The sequence below is a fragment of the Olea europaea genome, unplaced genomic scaffold, assembly GCF_002742605.1.
Source record: "Olea europaea var. sylvestris unplaced genomic scaffold, O_europaea_v1 scaffold3553, whole genome shotgun sequence".
NCBI lineage: Eukaryota > Viridiplantae > Streptophyta > Magnoliopsida > Lamiales > Oleaceae > Olea > Olea europaea.
Genome location: NW_019254698.1, coordinates 20,886 through 34,855, shown reverse-complemented (window position 1 = coordinate 34,855; position 13,970 = coordinate 20,886). Strand labels below are relative to the sequence as shown.

General features: G+C 42.8%; 1 protein-coding gene across 1 annotated transcript; it reads left to right on the top strand.

The window, feature by feature from the left end:
• LOC111386454 (rhamnogalacturonate lyase-like) lies at window positions 1–3,678 on the top strand. Its single transcript, XM_023010924.1, has 13 exons — window positions 1–10; window positions 365–486; window positions 650–703; window positions 823–938; window positions 1,019–1,136; window positions 1,221–1,527; window positions 1,697–1,849; window positions 1,956–2,153; window positions 2,270–2,411; window positions 2,524–2,680; window positions 2,787–2,903; window positions 2,992–3,112; window positions 3,198–3,678. Exons 5-13 carry the CDS (start codon window positions 1,024–1,026, stop codon window positions 3,441–3,443), a joined length of 1,554 nt encoding a protein of 517 aa, XP_022866692.1. The 5' UTR covers window positions 1–10; window positions 365–486; window positions 650–703; window positions 823–938; window positions 1,019–1,023; the 3' UTR covers window positions 3,444–3,678.
• Window positions 3,679–13,970: the final 10,292 nt, after the last annotated feature.

Below are 13,970 nucleotides of genomic sequence, written 5' to 3'. Positions count from 1 at the left end.
GAAAGATCATGTAAGCCTAAATTACGTACATAAACTCCATTTACTATTTCTGATATTGAATACTTTTTACATATTTGGATGTCGGAATAGACATTACTAGACAATGAGGAACAAAAAGAAGTTAAATTTTATTGTCAATTATATTATACAATACTCTTTAATGTGTCCAATATGATGTTTAAAATACACTTTTTATGTTTGTCTTTTTAATTCAATAAACTACTTTATACGGTTCTTGAGAGGAAAAAGATTGAAGAAGAAAACATTGGCATAAAAATTTGTAATGCAATTACATTACCTCCAATAAAACATATATGTCAACTATGTATATCCAAATTGATTAATTAGATGTATTTTTTTGCAGGTGATGTTGGACAATGGCATTGTTAAACTCACACTATTATCTCCAAGTGGTTTAATCGGGGAAATACAATACAAAGGAGAAAAGAATGTCCTCGAATATCATCTAAAAGAAAATAGATGAGGGTGAGTTGCTTTGAATCAAAATACTTCAAATAAAGTTGTAAAATAAGTTCTTGAAAAGAAAATATTCATTGCTGCACATTCTCCATGAAATCACCTAACAATTTATACAATCCCCTTTTTAGTCTAATAGTAACTCCTACTTTACATGGATTTGCAAATTTAGGTATTGGGACATTGTATGAAGCAGGCCACCAGAGCGCAAAAGTTTTTTCTACGAGTAAGTTCAAAAATTTGGATCTTCTTAGAATTTCAGAAATCAAATACATTACTTGCACATTCAAGAATACTAATTTAAGTAATAGAAAAATTCTAATTAACCTCATTAAATTATGCAAGCTTGAAGGGACAAGTTTCAAAGTTATAGCAGAAACAGAAGATATGATCGAAATTTCATTCATGAGAACATGGAATTCCTCTGATAGTTCCTTTTACCCCTTGAATGTCGATATAAGGTGGAATTTAGTTTATTAATATGGAAAGCATATTCAACAACTTGATAGAGTCCGCCTAACTAATACATCTTTTTTTGCAGGTATAATGTTGCACGGAAGCTCTGGTTTCTATTCATATGCAATAATGGAACATTTAGAAGGATGGCCCGATTTAAATATTGACGAAGCAAAGATTACTTTCAAACTCGACGATGCCACGTAAGATATGAGAATTATAAACTTTAAAATGCATTACATGCTCAAATGTGAGCTTCGATAATTTTATCTATATTGTATCTGTAGGTTCCATTACATGGCTATATCAGACGACATACAAAGGATTATGCCAACAGCTCGTGATCGTACTGGAGGCCAAGTTCTTAACTATAGAGAAGCCGTTTTGTTGAAAAATCCTAGCAATCCATCCCTCAAAGGCGAGGTGGATGACAAGTACCAGTACTCGTGCAACAACAAGGATAGTTTGGTGCACGGTTGGATTAGCACTGAACGAGACATTGGATTTTGGGTGATTACACCGAGCAATGAGTTCCGTGTTGGTGGCCCGGTGAAAAATGATCTTACGTCTCATGTTGGTCCGACCTCTTTAGCTGTAAGTGGGGCTTTTTTCAGTAAAAGTAACTTTATTGTCTCAAAATACACATTCCAGGAAAATTCTTGAAGTTATTTAGGAAATACAGACGTTTCATCAATGGTCTTTATCTAAGCATTTAATTGACACTTTCTTATTCACTAATTCCTTCTGAATTTTCCACGTCCAGGTATTTTTTAGTGGTCATTATGCTGGTCCAGATTTTGGAATCAGATTACGCAATGGAGAGCCGTGGAAAAAGGTCTTCGGGCCTGTTTTTATATACCTCAACTCAGGTTCAAGTAACAAGCCAAGTACACTTTGGGAAGATGCTAAAGAACAGGTAATAAATATTTGAAAATTTATAACTTGACAAATCATGATATTATAACTATGTCATTTTCGTTCCCCAACCTAACTCACATTTGTTAATCATTTCAATTCATCAGATGCAAAAGGAAACCCAAATGTGGCCATATGATTTTCCAAGTTCAGAAGACTACCCTCAGGCCAATCAACGGGGCACCATTACTGGTCGATTGTTAGTTCGTGACCGATATCTCAGTCGAGAATTCATGCCTGCAAAATCAGCATATCTGGGATTGGCTCCACCGGGAGATGTGGGATCTTGGCAAACAGAAACTAAGGTTGTATTTTGATACAAATTTAATATATATTTCTCTAAAATTTATCAAAATAACAGCACTAGGTAAGTTTGTGATTTTCACATAAGATGTTTATTATTTCTTAATATTATTACCAGGGTTATCAATTTTGGAATCAAACTGATGAAAATGGTTACTTCACGATAAGCGGCGTCCGGGAAAGCACTTACAACCTGAATGCTTGGATCCCAGGAGTGATGGGTGACTACAAATATGAAACTGATATTGTTGTCACGTCAGGTTTTATCTCAATGCCTATTGAATTTTATATTTGAAAGTTGAAAAATATTTCTTACATGCAATGTACGGAGAAAACAAATATATTTAACCCAAATTATGATTTTTGGTACAGGAAGCCAAATTCAACTAGGCAATCTTTTATATAATCCTCCAAGCAATGGTCCAACCCTATGGGAAATTGGGATCCCTGATCGTACTCCTGCCGAGTTCTACGTGCCTGATCCATCGCCGGAGTTGGGAAACAATGTATTTACTAAACAAAATCAGAAGTAAGCTCCTATTAAATGATGAACAATGATTTTACCTTAATTAATTGAGCTTTTTTCGAAATAAACTCTAATCTATTTCTATTAATCACTTTTATTATATTCTCAGGTATAGACAATACGGATTGTGGGATAGATACACAGATTTATATCCTGATCAAGATCTAGTTTACACTGTTGGCACCAGTGATTACAGAAAAGATTGGTTCTTTGCTCATGTCAACAGGTATTTAGAACAAGTTTTTATTATCATTTTGTTCCTCTGCAAGATAAACTTGCAAATTAATTGCAAACTATAAATATATATTTTGCAGGAGAACAAATAATACATTCCAGTCTACGACATGGCAAGTTTCATTTAATTTAACAGATGTGAGGACACAAACCTATACACTCCAGATAGCACTAGCTTCTGCCAACTATGCTGAAATACAAGTATGGTTTATAAAAATTATCTTTCATTTCTTATAAAATAATTATGAATTAATCTATTTAATGTTTGATTCATGTATTTTTATAGGTTCGAATCAATAATCCATATGCAGAACGTCCTCACTTTACTACAAAATTAATAGGCAGAGATAATGCAATTGCGAGACATGGACTACATGGGTTATACTCATCATATAACATCAGTGTACCGGGATTTCGACTCGTGCATGGAAAAAATACAATCTATCTAAAGCAATCAAGAGGCGCGACTCCTTTCAATGGAGTGATGTACGACTATATTCGCTTTGAAGGGCCACCAGAAGTCAGTCTCTAGAATGAATTAATTAGTTTACATGCTCAGCTTAGTACATTATTTTCGTAGTCCCAGGAAATAAGTGAAAATCATATATCGGCTCGGAAACTCCAAATTCATTGGAAGAGCTACAATTGTAATTTTTCTTTGACACAGGCACTGCACAATTTTTTTCATTTTCCGATATGTAATTTTATATTTTAGAATTCCAACTTTCTGCATTATGTACAAATTCCAATAACAATTTTTTCTAACATGAATGTGATTTACTTTTTCCTTTATTTATTAATAATGACAGACGTGTTCAGTCAAGTTCCATTTGTTCTACGTAAACATATATATATCATTTACAGAAAATATAATTATGTATAGATTTTTTATTAATCAACGAATATAGAAAGTATTAAAATTCACCAACAAAAATGGAGAATTCGCCTGTGATTAAAACATGGCGCGTGCAATGAAAAAGAATCTGTCACAGTTGAAAAGCCGCGGATATATTTCATAGAGTTGATGAGTCTACCATTTATTGGGTTCGCCCCGACAAAATCAGTTAAAAAAAGTCCATAAGAAACACATTATCCCTTAACAGATCAAATTATTCCAAGTGTACATAATTTATTTGACGGAATTAATACATGATAACAGCTGTTGAGCTCAAGAATTGGACCCTCCACGTGGCCAACGGATAACTACTCTACGTAATCCTCCACGCGTACAACAACACACAGTCACAAGCATACGGCCAGAACCAGCGGTGGTGGTGGCGGCCGCATACACTCCGATGGTCAAGTCAGTGTTGAGTGATCAAAACAGTGTTCCAGTTGTGTAGGAGAATGGGGAGGAGAATATATATTTCTTAGTATGGAGAGCTAAATTGTGTGTTTCATTACCTTTGTCTCTTGCCAAACCTTGGGTATTTATAGACGTAGATCACCGTTGGATGTGGGACACGTGTATGCATCTGACGCTATGAGGCGTCCGCTCATAGGCGTCAATCAGCCGCGTCTAGAGTGGGCGGACAATTAGTTCTTCTGAGTTGAGTTTACATAAAGTCGATATGTCACATCAACTAAATCTATGGAAAGGTCACATTAATTGATCTTTGGAGGTAGAGGAGATCTTGAAAAATATCTTTCTGATAGTGGCGGCGAAGAGATCTGTTAAGGGGGTACCTCGGAGTGCCCAGCGCTTTGGAGTTGTGGGACACTTCGGTTACTTCAGCGAATCTGCTCTTCACCTTGCAGCGTGTCATGTTGAGGTCGTCGAGAGTGGGCATTTCTTCGAAACCACTTCGGATGGACACCTCTCACTTCGGAGATTGGTGTGAATGTTGTTCCGAAATGGTTTGGTTAGGGTTGTAACAGCGGTCCCCCCAAGTTCAGGCATGAATATTTATATCATGGGTGGACTTGTTTTCCTGATTGTGTATGCCGGCCTTAGAGTAAGTATTGCGGATTCTAATGAAGTGATAATGTAAAAGGGTGAAGTGAGTAGATGTGCCGAACACCTATTGGCTAAGGCGAAGTGGTAACCAAGGTAATGTGGGTAGGGCGTCGACGTGTTGGGAGATAGCTAAAGCTTTATAAAACATAGCAGGGAACGCAGCGTCTGAGGCGATGACCCATAGGGATCTTCGCGTCATATGCGTTGAAACTTTGTAAAGCTGGTTGAAGGGCTCATCTTCCACCGATGCATTGACCCATAGGGGGACGACGTGTTTGGAGATAGCTAAAGCTTTGTAAAGTATAGGAGGAAACGCAGCGTCCTAGGAGATGACCCACAGGGATCTCTGTGTCAGGTGCGTTGAAGTTTTGTGAAGCTGGGTGAAGAGCTCATCTGTTGCCGATGTGCTGACCCACAGGGGACAACGCGTTAGGAGATGGCTAAAGCTTTGTAAAGCTTAGGAGGGAACTTAGCGTCTGAGGCGATGATGCACAGGGATCTCCGCGTCAAGTGCGTTGAAGCTTTGTAAAGTTGGGCGAAGAGCTCATCTGCTGCCGATGCGCTGACCCACAGGGGACGACGCGTTGGGAGATGGCTAAAGCTTTGTAAAGCTTAGGAGGAAACGCAGCGTTCGAGGCGATGACCCACAAGGATCTCCGCGTTAGGTGCGTCGAAACTTTGTAAAGCTGAGTACTTCATCCAAAGCGTATGAAGATGGACTGTCTCTGATCTGAAGCGTCTTATTATGACGTTAATCGATGTGACAGCTATCATGTATTTTCAAGACGACAGTTGAATGTGTTGTCTATTCCCAGAAAAAGGGCTGCTACGACCACTTATTGTTGACGGCTGTTGTTGTTCGAGGTGATGCGCTTTACGCGTGCATGAGGGGCACAGTCAGATCTTGGGCGGTGATCAAATCTGGCATTTCATTTCAATGATCTAGATTTGTGATAAGATGAATGGCATAGATTGACATCGTTTGAATTCAACGGTGCGGACGTTTGAGTTCTCCTATAAAAGGAGGACTTATTGCCATTCGAACGTTTTTACCTTTACAAACTTAGAATCCATATTTCTCTCTAATTTCTTGGTGATTTTCGACGAGTTTCAAGCATTTCTCGATGACATTTTCACTTTTCGACGAGTTTCAGAGGACCATTTCTTATTTCTCGACCATAGAAAACCCTAATCCATTCGTTTCAGTAAGTATTTCTCTAGTTTTTCACGTTTTTTGAATTCTGATGGCTTCTGAGAGAAACGCTTCGGGAAGAGAATTGGGTGTAGTTCAGGCAGATGAGCCTATATTGGCAACGTCCAGTGAGGTAGCCGAGGCTATATTAGGGAGAAAATCTAGCGAAGGCCTGATAGCCTGGTAGACACATCAGAACATTGTGGGGCTTCTGACTATCCATCGAAATTCAAAACTGCCGACCTGGCTAGACTTAGGACCCAGTATAGAATCCCAGATAGTGTGGGTTTGATTAGGGATGTAAACGAGCCGGGCCGAGCCGGCTCGCGAGCCTAAAGTTTCGGCTCGGGCTCGGACCGGTTAAAATGGGCGAGCTTTTTTGTGGGCTCGAGCCTTTGTTCGGCCAAAAAAAAAAGGCTCGAGCTCGGGCTTTTTACGGGCCGAGCCGGGCAGGCTCGTTTTCTCCACTTTTTTTTTTTTTTTATAATCTACTGCCTTAAAAGGCAGTAAGGCAGCGAACTGCTGCCTTTAAAAGGCAGCGATTTTGCTGCCTTTTAAGCCTTCAATTTATTTTTTTCCTTCAATTTATTTTTTTTATTAAAAAGCTCGCGAGCTCATGGGCCGGCTCGGGCAAAGCCCGTGTCCCCGAAATGGGGCTCGGCCCGAGCCTAGGCTCGGGTTTACCGAGCCCCGAGCCGAGCTGGCTCGAGCTTTTCCCGAGCCGAGTTACGGGCGGCCCGAGCCGATGAGCCCAATTGCCATCCCTGGGTTTGATACTTCTGGGGTCGAATGAGCGAGCCTGTTACCCAAGGCCAGGGTACGTAGCTGTTAGTGAGGCTATATTGAGGGCGGGACTTAGGTTGTCCATCCACCCCTTTTTTAGATATGTATTAAGGTCCTATGGCCTAGCCCCCACCCAGTTGAATCCGAACTCCTGAAATCAGATGGTGGGTTCATGGATGCTGTGGAAGGAGACATCCTATGGGGAGGAGATGCCTTTTTCTATTTTTCAAACAATTTATTTACCCAATGTCACGGCGGGGAGTGATAAGACGAAGCGATGGTACTACCTGACTTCCTAAGGGTCTCATACTCCATTCGTGCTCGATCTGTCGAGCTCCATCAAGGAGTGAAAGAGTTCATGGTTCTGAGCTTCCGGGAGATGGGACATGATGGAGGTGACCCCCTGGCGCCCCTTACCATTCCCACCAAATGCTCCACATTTAGTGAGTACTTGTACCTCGTTTCTGAAAATATGTTTTTGTGTTCGGAATATAACTCCTGTTCTTGCAGGTCCTCTTCCTCGGTACAAGTTGTCAACAGAAGACTTCGACACTATCTGCATCGTCTATCAGCTTCTCCCGAAAAGGAGGTCTTACAACGAGCTGATAAGGAAGAATATCCATTTTGTGGAGCACGAGCTGATGGCCTCCCAGGGTGAGTGTAGAGGTTACATAATTAGTTTATGGTTGAAGCGTTCAAACTTAGCTAATGTTCTGTCTTGTTTGTTGCAGATAACTTTAACAAAAAGAGGCCTCTGAAGCCGGACTTCAAAATCATCCAAAGGATGATGGCTGAGGCAAGGGCCTTGAAGACCTCTTCTTTGGCCTACAAGAAACAAATGGAGGACTTGACAGCTACCAGTAAGAAGCTCCCCCAGGCCGAGGAGGAGGAACCCTTGATGAAGAAGGGCAAGAGGGCAACTAGGCCCCTACCGTGGCGAGGGCAGCCCCGAGGCGGACGACGATCCCCACTGGGGTCGTGATTGGGAAGAGGCCCGCCTGCCTACCTGAGGCAACCCCCATGTTGGCATCTGTCCCCACCTCTGTAGCTCCTCCTGCTCTGGCGGTTGTAGAGGAGAAGAAGAAAAGGGCTCGTCCCTTGAAAGAGCAGGACTTCTTAGGCTACACCTTTGAGGAGCCCGTGAAGGAGGTATTGGGGGCACTCCTTCCAGAAACTGCTGCTGTGGCCCGAATCCATTGCAAATACTAGACTGAGGCTTGGAGGGACCACACATCGTCTTGTTCAGCGGAAGACCTCGTGGTTACTAGCAGTGCCTGCCTTACTCAGGCATTGAGCACCAGTGTTCAGCTGGAAAGTCTAGTAAAGGACCTTGGGGCAAAAAACATCAACCTAAACTAAAGGTTAGAGAATGCCTCTCTTTATAGAGACGAGGTAAGGGCGGCTCGAGCCTAAGCAAAGGAGGTCAGGAAGGCAAAGGAGGAGGCAGAGGCGAGGGCGATGAAAACTGAGGCCGCGTCAAAGCAGCTCAAGAAGGAATTGTATGAGACTGAATGCCAAGTAACTGCTCTGATAAGGCGAATCGACCATGCAACTAATCATCACCGCCTCGCGGTGGAGGCCCTTGATGCCTCGAATAAGGAGAAGAGTGAGTTAAGGTAGCAAGTGGAGGCCCAAGTCGAAGAGATTGATTCTCTAAAGACAGAGGCAAAGACAGTTGGTAAGTCAGTCGTGCAACACTGTATCGACCACTTTGAAGAACACGAGCTGTATGACACCTTCGCCAACTATTAGGCCTCGTGGAACGCGCAGGCTATGTTACAGCGACTCAAGGAGGTCCATCCGAACTTGGACATTTCAGCTTTGGAGGAAAAGTTCAGTGGGCCTACCGGAGGTCGCCTCGACATAGCCACTGCTGAGGAGGCTGCTGCTTCAGGAGTGGTAGTTACAGGAGGAGACACTACTCCCTAGGAGGTCGAGGTGGGGACAGGGGCTATAGTGCCAATAGAGTAGGATCTATGTAATGGTTTCGGCCCACCTTGTAATTTATTTTGATATTAATGGAATCAAAATTTTACCAAGTATTGGTGCTTCTCCCCTTTACTTTTATATTGAACTGTTTGTATCTTGATGAGTAAAGTAAATATTAAGCACCACTTACCAATAATAACCAGTCGATGACTGAAGAACTGACCCATATAAAAGCACTGAGGAACTGAAGCACCAATTGATTAACCCTCATACCATAATGGGAACTGTGGTATTATAACTTAGGCACTTACATTATCTTTTACTAAGGCAGTTCAACACTTAGTAAGATAGGAATGTTACAATATTAGACAAAATGTAGATCGGATCAGAACATACACATCATTGATAATACTTCTTTAAGTGTTAAATGTTCCACTGATGAGGCAGTATCTTCCCTGCCATGTCTTCTATTTCGTAAGTGCCGGGTCGGGACTCCTTGCGGATGTGATAAGGACCTTCCCAGATCGGTCCAAACACTCCGGACCCAATTGACTTTGATGATTGGAAGACCCTTCTGAGGACGAGGTTTCCCAAACGAAGAGTTCGATTTCTGACCTTAAAGTTGTAATAGCGGGTCATCTTTCTTTGATACTTAGCCAATTTTATTTGGGATGAATCTCTCCTTTCTTCAAGGAGGTAGAGTTCGTATACTCGAGCTTCATCGTTACCAATCTCATTGAAATGTATCCGATGATGAGAGGGGATTTCCACCTCGACAGGACTCATGGCTTCGGATCCATAGGTCGTGGAAAAGCACCTGTTGCAGTTCGACAAGTTGTTTGAATGGCCCAGAGGACATGGGAAAGCTCATTGACCCACATCCCTTTTGAGGCATCAAGCTTTCTTTTCAGGGTATGCTTGATAGTCTTGTTCACTGCCTCAACTTGCCCATTGGCTTGTGGGTGATGAGGTGTTGAGAAATCTTTCCTTATGCTGAGTTTGTCACACAGGTCTCGCGTCTTTTTGTTATCGAATTGCCTTTCATTGTTAGACACCAAAGAGTGAGAAATGATGAACCTACAAATGATGTTCTTCTAGACAAACTTTGTGGTGTTCGTTTTAGTGATTCTTGCTAGAGGCTCAGTCTCGACCCACTTGGTGAAGTAGTCAATGGCAACGATAGCAAAAATAGTGCTTCCTCTCCCTTTTAGGAGTGGGCCAATAAAGTTGATGCCCCATTTAGCGAAAGGGCATGGGCTGGTCACCATGGAGAGGCTCTGACAAGGCTGCCTCTGAAAGTTTGATAAGTGCTGGCACTTGTTACATATTTTAACAAACTGGCAAGAGTCCCTTTTTAGGATTAGCCAGAAGTAGCCTTGATGAAGTACTTGTGCGCCAGAGTTGTTCCTCCGGAGTGGTTACCGCACACTCCCTCATGGATCTCCCTGAGTATATACATGGCTTCTTCCCCTCCAACGCATCGAAGAAGTGGCGAGGCAAAGCCTCTTTTGTAGAGCACATCATCCTGGAGAACAAAGTGAGCAGCCCTTTTCCTCAATTTCTTAGCCTCGCTTTTCGAGGTCAGTAGTGATTGACCTTTGAGGTAGGGTACGATGGGTTGCATCCAAAGTGGGGTGCCTTCAATCCATAGTACCTCTCCACCTTCAGAGATGGAGGGCATTAGTAGGCGCTCAATTGGGACAATTTTTAGCAACTCCGAGTCTCTACTGCTAGCCAATTAGGACAGGGCTTCAGCATGTGTATTTTCGAGGCATGGGATTTGAACCAGTTCGAATCTCTCGAAGTGAGGGACTAGGTTCAGAACCAATTTTAGATATGCATCCATGCCACTGTCTTTGGCTACAAACTTTTCGTTGACCTGACTGACCACAAGCTGCGAGTCGCTACTTGCTAGGAGCCTTCTGACTTACATTTCTTTCACTAGTCTAAGGCTTGCTAAGAGGGTCTTATATTTCGCAGTGTTATTCAAAGCTTTGAACCCTAACTTAACTGCACAGTTTAGTTTATGGCCCTCTGGGCTTTCCAAAACAACTCTTACTCCGGAGCTAGTCTCTCCAACGATCTATCCACAAATGGGTTCCATATTAGGGGCTCAGCTAATTTTATTGTTGCCTCCATTTCTGGGGCTTTGGCAAACTCAGCCACAAAATTTGTGAGAGCTTGGCCCTTGATGGAGTTTCGAGGTTGGAACAGTAGGTCGAACTCGCTGAGCTTGATTGCCCATTTTAGCAAACGGCCCGAATTGTCTGTTCTCTGCAATAGTTATTTCAAGGGAGAGTTGGTGAGCACTTCAATCGAATGGGCCTGAAAGTATGGCCTCAGTTTCCTTGATGCCGTAACAAGGGAGAGTGCAAATTTTTTCATATCTGGGTAGCGCGTCTCTGCTAGGAGTAGTGCCTCTCTCATATAGTGTGTATTTTCGAGGCATGGGATTTGAACCAGTTCGAATCTCTCGAAGTGAGGGACTAGGTTCAGAACCAATTTTAGATATGCATCCATGCCACTGTCTTTGGCTACAAACTTTTCGTTGACCTGACTGACCACAAGCTGCGAGTCGCTACTTGCTAGGAGCCTTCTGACTTACATTTCTTTCACTAGTCTAAGGCTTGCTAAGAGGGTCTTATATTTCGCAGTGTTATTCAAAGCTTTGAACCCTAACTTAACTGCACAGTTTAGTTTATGGCCCTCTGGGCTTTCCAAAACAACTCTTACTCCGGAGCTAGTCTCTCCAACGATCTATCCACAAATGGGTTCCATATTAGGGGCTCAGCTAATTTTATTGTTGCCTCCATTTCTGGGGCTTTGGCAAACTCAGCCACAAAATTTGTGAGAGCTTGGCCCTTGATGGAGTTTCGAGGTTGGAACAGTAGGTCGAACTCGCTGAGCTTGATTGCCCATTTTAGCAAACGGCCCGAATTGTCTGTTCTCTGCAATAGTTATTTCAAGGGAGAGTTGGTGAGCACTTCAATCGAATGGGCCTGAAAGTATGGCCTCAGTTTCCTTGATGCCGTAACAAGGGAGAGTGCAAATTTTTTCATATCTGGGTAGCGCGTCTCTGCTAGGAGTAGTGCCTCTCTCATATAGTACAATGGTAGTTAATGCGTGTTTTCCTCTCTAACAAGGGCCGCACTGACAGCCTCGTCTGAGACTGCTAAGTCCAGCAGCAGGGGTTCCTGTGGTTCAGATTTGGATAGTAGGGGTGCCTCTCCTAAGTGCTTCTTCAGTGCTTGGAAGGCTTCCTCACACTCATCCGTCCATTGGGACTTCTTTCCTTGCTTCAAGACTTTGAAGAATGGCAAGCTCTTGTCAGTGGCTCTTGAGATGAGCGGCTGAGTACGGCTATCCAACCGTTGAAGCTTTGGACCTCCTTTGGCTTCTGAGGTGACCTCGTTTCCAGTAAGACCCTTATCTTTTTCAGATTCGTTTCGATTCCTTTTTGGTTCACAATATACCCTAGAAATCTGCCCGAATCTACCCCTAAGGTGCACTTAAAAAGGTTCAGTTTCATTTTATACTTTCTAAGAATCTGAAAGGTCTGGTCGAGGTGACTTACATGTTCTTTCGCCTAGAGGCTTTTGACTAGCATGTCGTCCACGTAGACTTTCATAGTTTTGCCAATGAGCTCGGCAAACATCATATTGAACAGTCTTTGATATGTAGCTCTGGTATTTTTCAATCTGAAGGGCATCATCTTATAGCAATACAATCCTCTGTCTATGATGAACGATGTGGATTCCTCATCAGGTCGGAACATGAGTATCGTATTGTACCCTAAGTATGCATCCATGAAGCTCAGGAGCTCGTGTCCAGCAATGGAGTCTACTAGTTGGTCTATCCTTGGGAGAGGGAAATTGTCCTTAGGACATGCCTTGTTCAGATTTGTGAAATCCATACACACCCTCAATTTCCCGCTAGGTTTCTTCACGAGGACCAGGTTGGATATCCACTTCGGATAGATGGCTTCTCTAACGAAGTCGCTACAGCTTAATTTTTCGATTTCTTCTTTGAGCTCTTCATATCGCTCTGAGTTGAGGACTCGTCTTTTCTACCGATGCGGGGTGTAGGAGGAATTGATGTTAAGGTGGTGGCAGCTGACCCTTGGGTCTATTCCCACCATATCTTCGTGTTTCCAGGCGAAGACATCCAGGTTCCTTTTCAGGAAGTTCATCATTTCTTCTTACATTTCGGGGGATAGCACTTTCCCAATCCACAAGACTTAAGTAAAGTCTTCAGGGTTGGTGGGGAAAGTTTCTAATTCTTCCATTGGGGTCGCATTTGGTTCGGACTCGATAATTCAAGGATCCAACTCATTAAGGAGATGCCCTTCTTCAGGGGCCTCTACCATGTTGACATATTCCTCCTATTCGAAGGTATGCCCTTGTTCAAGAATGTCGAGCATCTCTGTATCCATGTTGGCTCCGTTGGCGACCTCTGTTAGGATGACATTAACAGTGCGGGGTTTGAATTTTCACAGAGAATTGAGGTAACATGCCCTTGAGCCCATTTGATCGCCTCGAACTGTAGCAATCTCATGTTCAGTTGGAAATTTCATACACAAGTAATGGATGGATGTAACTCCTCAAAGATTTTTTAAGGCAGGTCGGCCCAATACTCTATGGTAAGCTAATTTGTGGTCGACCACTAAGAACTCTATGAAGTGGTGGGCCACTAGAGGGGCTGACCCTATCTCAACAGGTAGAGTAATTTGCCTTCATGGGATGATACTATCGCCCGTAAATCCAAACAATAGGTCAGTCATGGGAATCAACCCATGTTCAATCTACATTTTATCGAAGGTGGATCCGAACAACATATTCACCAAGCTACCATTGTCGACGAGCATACGTTTGAGTCTGTTTCGAGCCACTACAGCTCTTACCACTAACGCGTCACAATGGGGGTGGTGAAGTCATTGCGCATCTTCTTGAGAGAAAGTGATCGAGGACATCCTGTTGACCTCTTTGGTCTAATTGACAATGTAAGTAATCATTGGTGGATCATTCGCTTCCCTTGTGTAGTTCCTCTAGGCGTTCCTGATGTTGCCCCCGAGTGAGGTCCTCTAATGATTGTATCAATTTCCTTGATAACTTGGCCTCCATATGGGACCTGATCCCTATGCCTGGACTCCCCTCTGTCCCTGGATTCTTTCTTTCGGGGCGATTGGTCTCTATATCGCC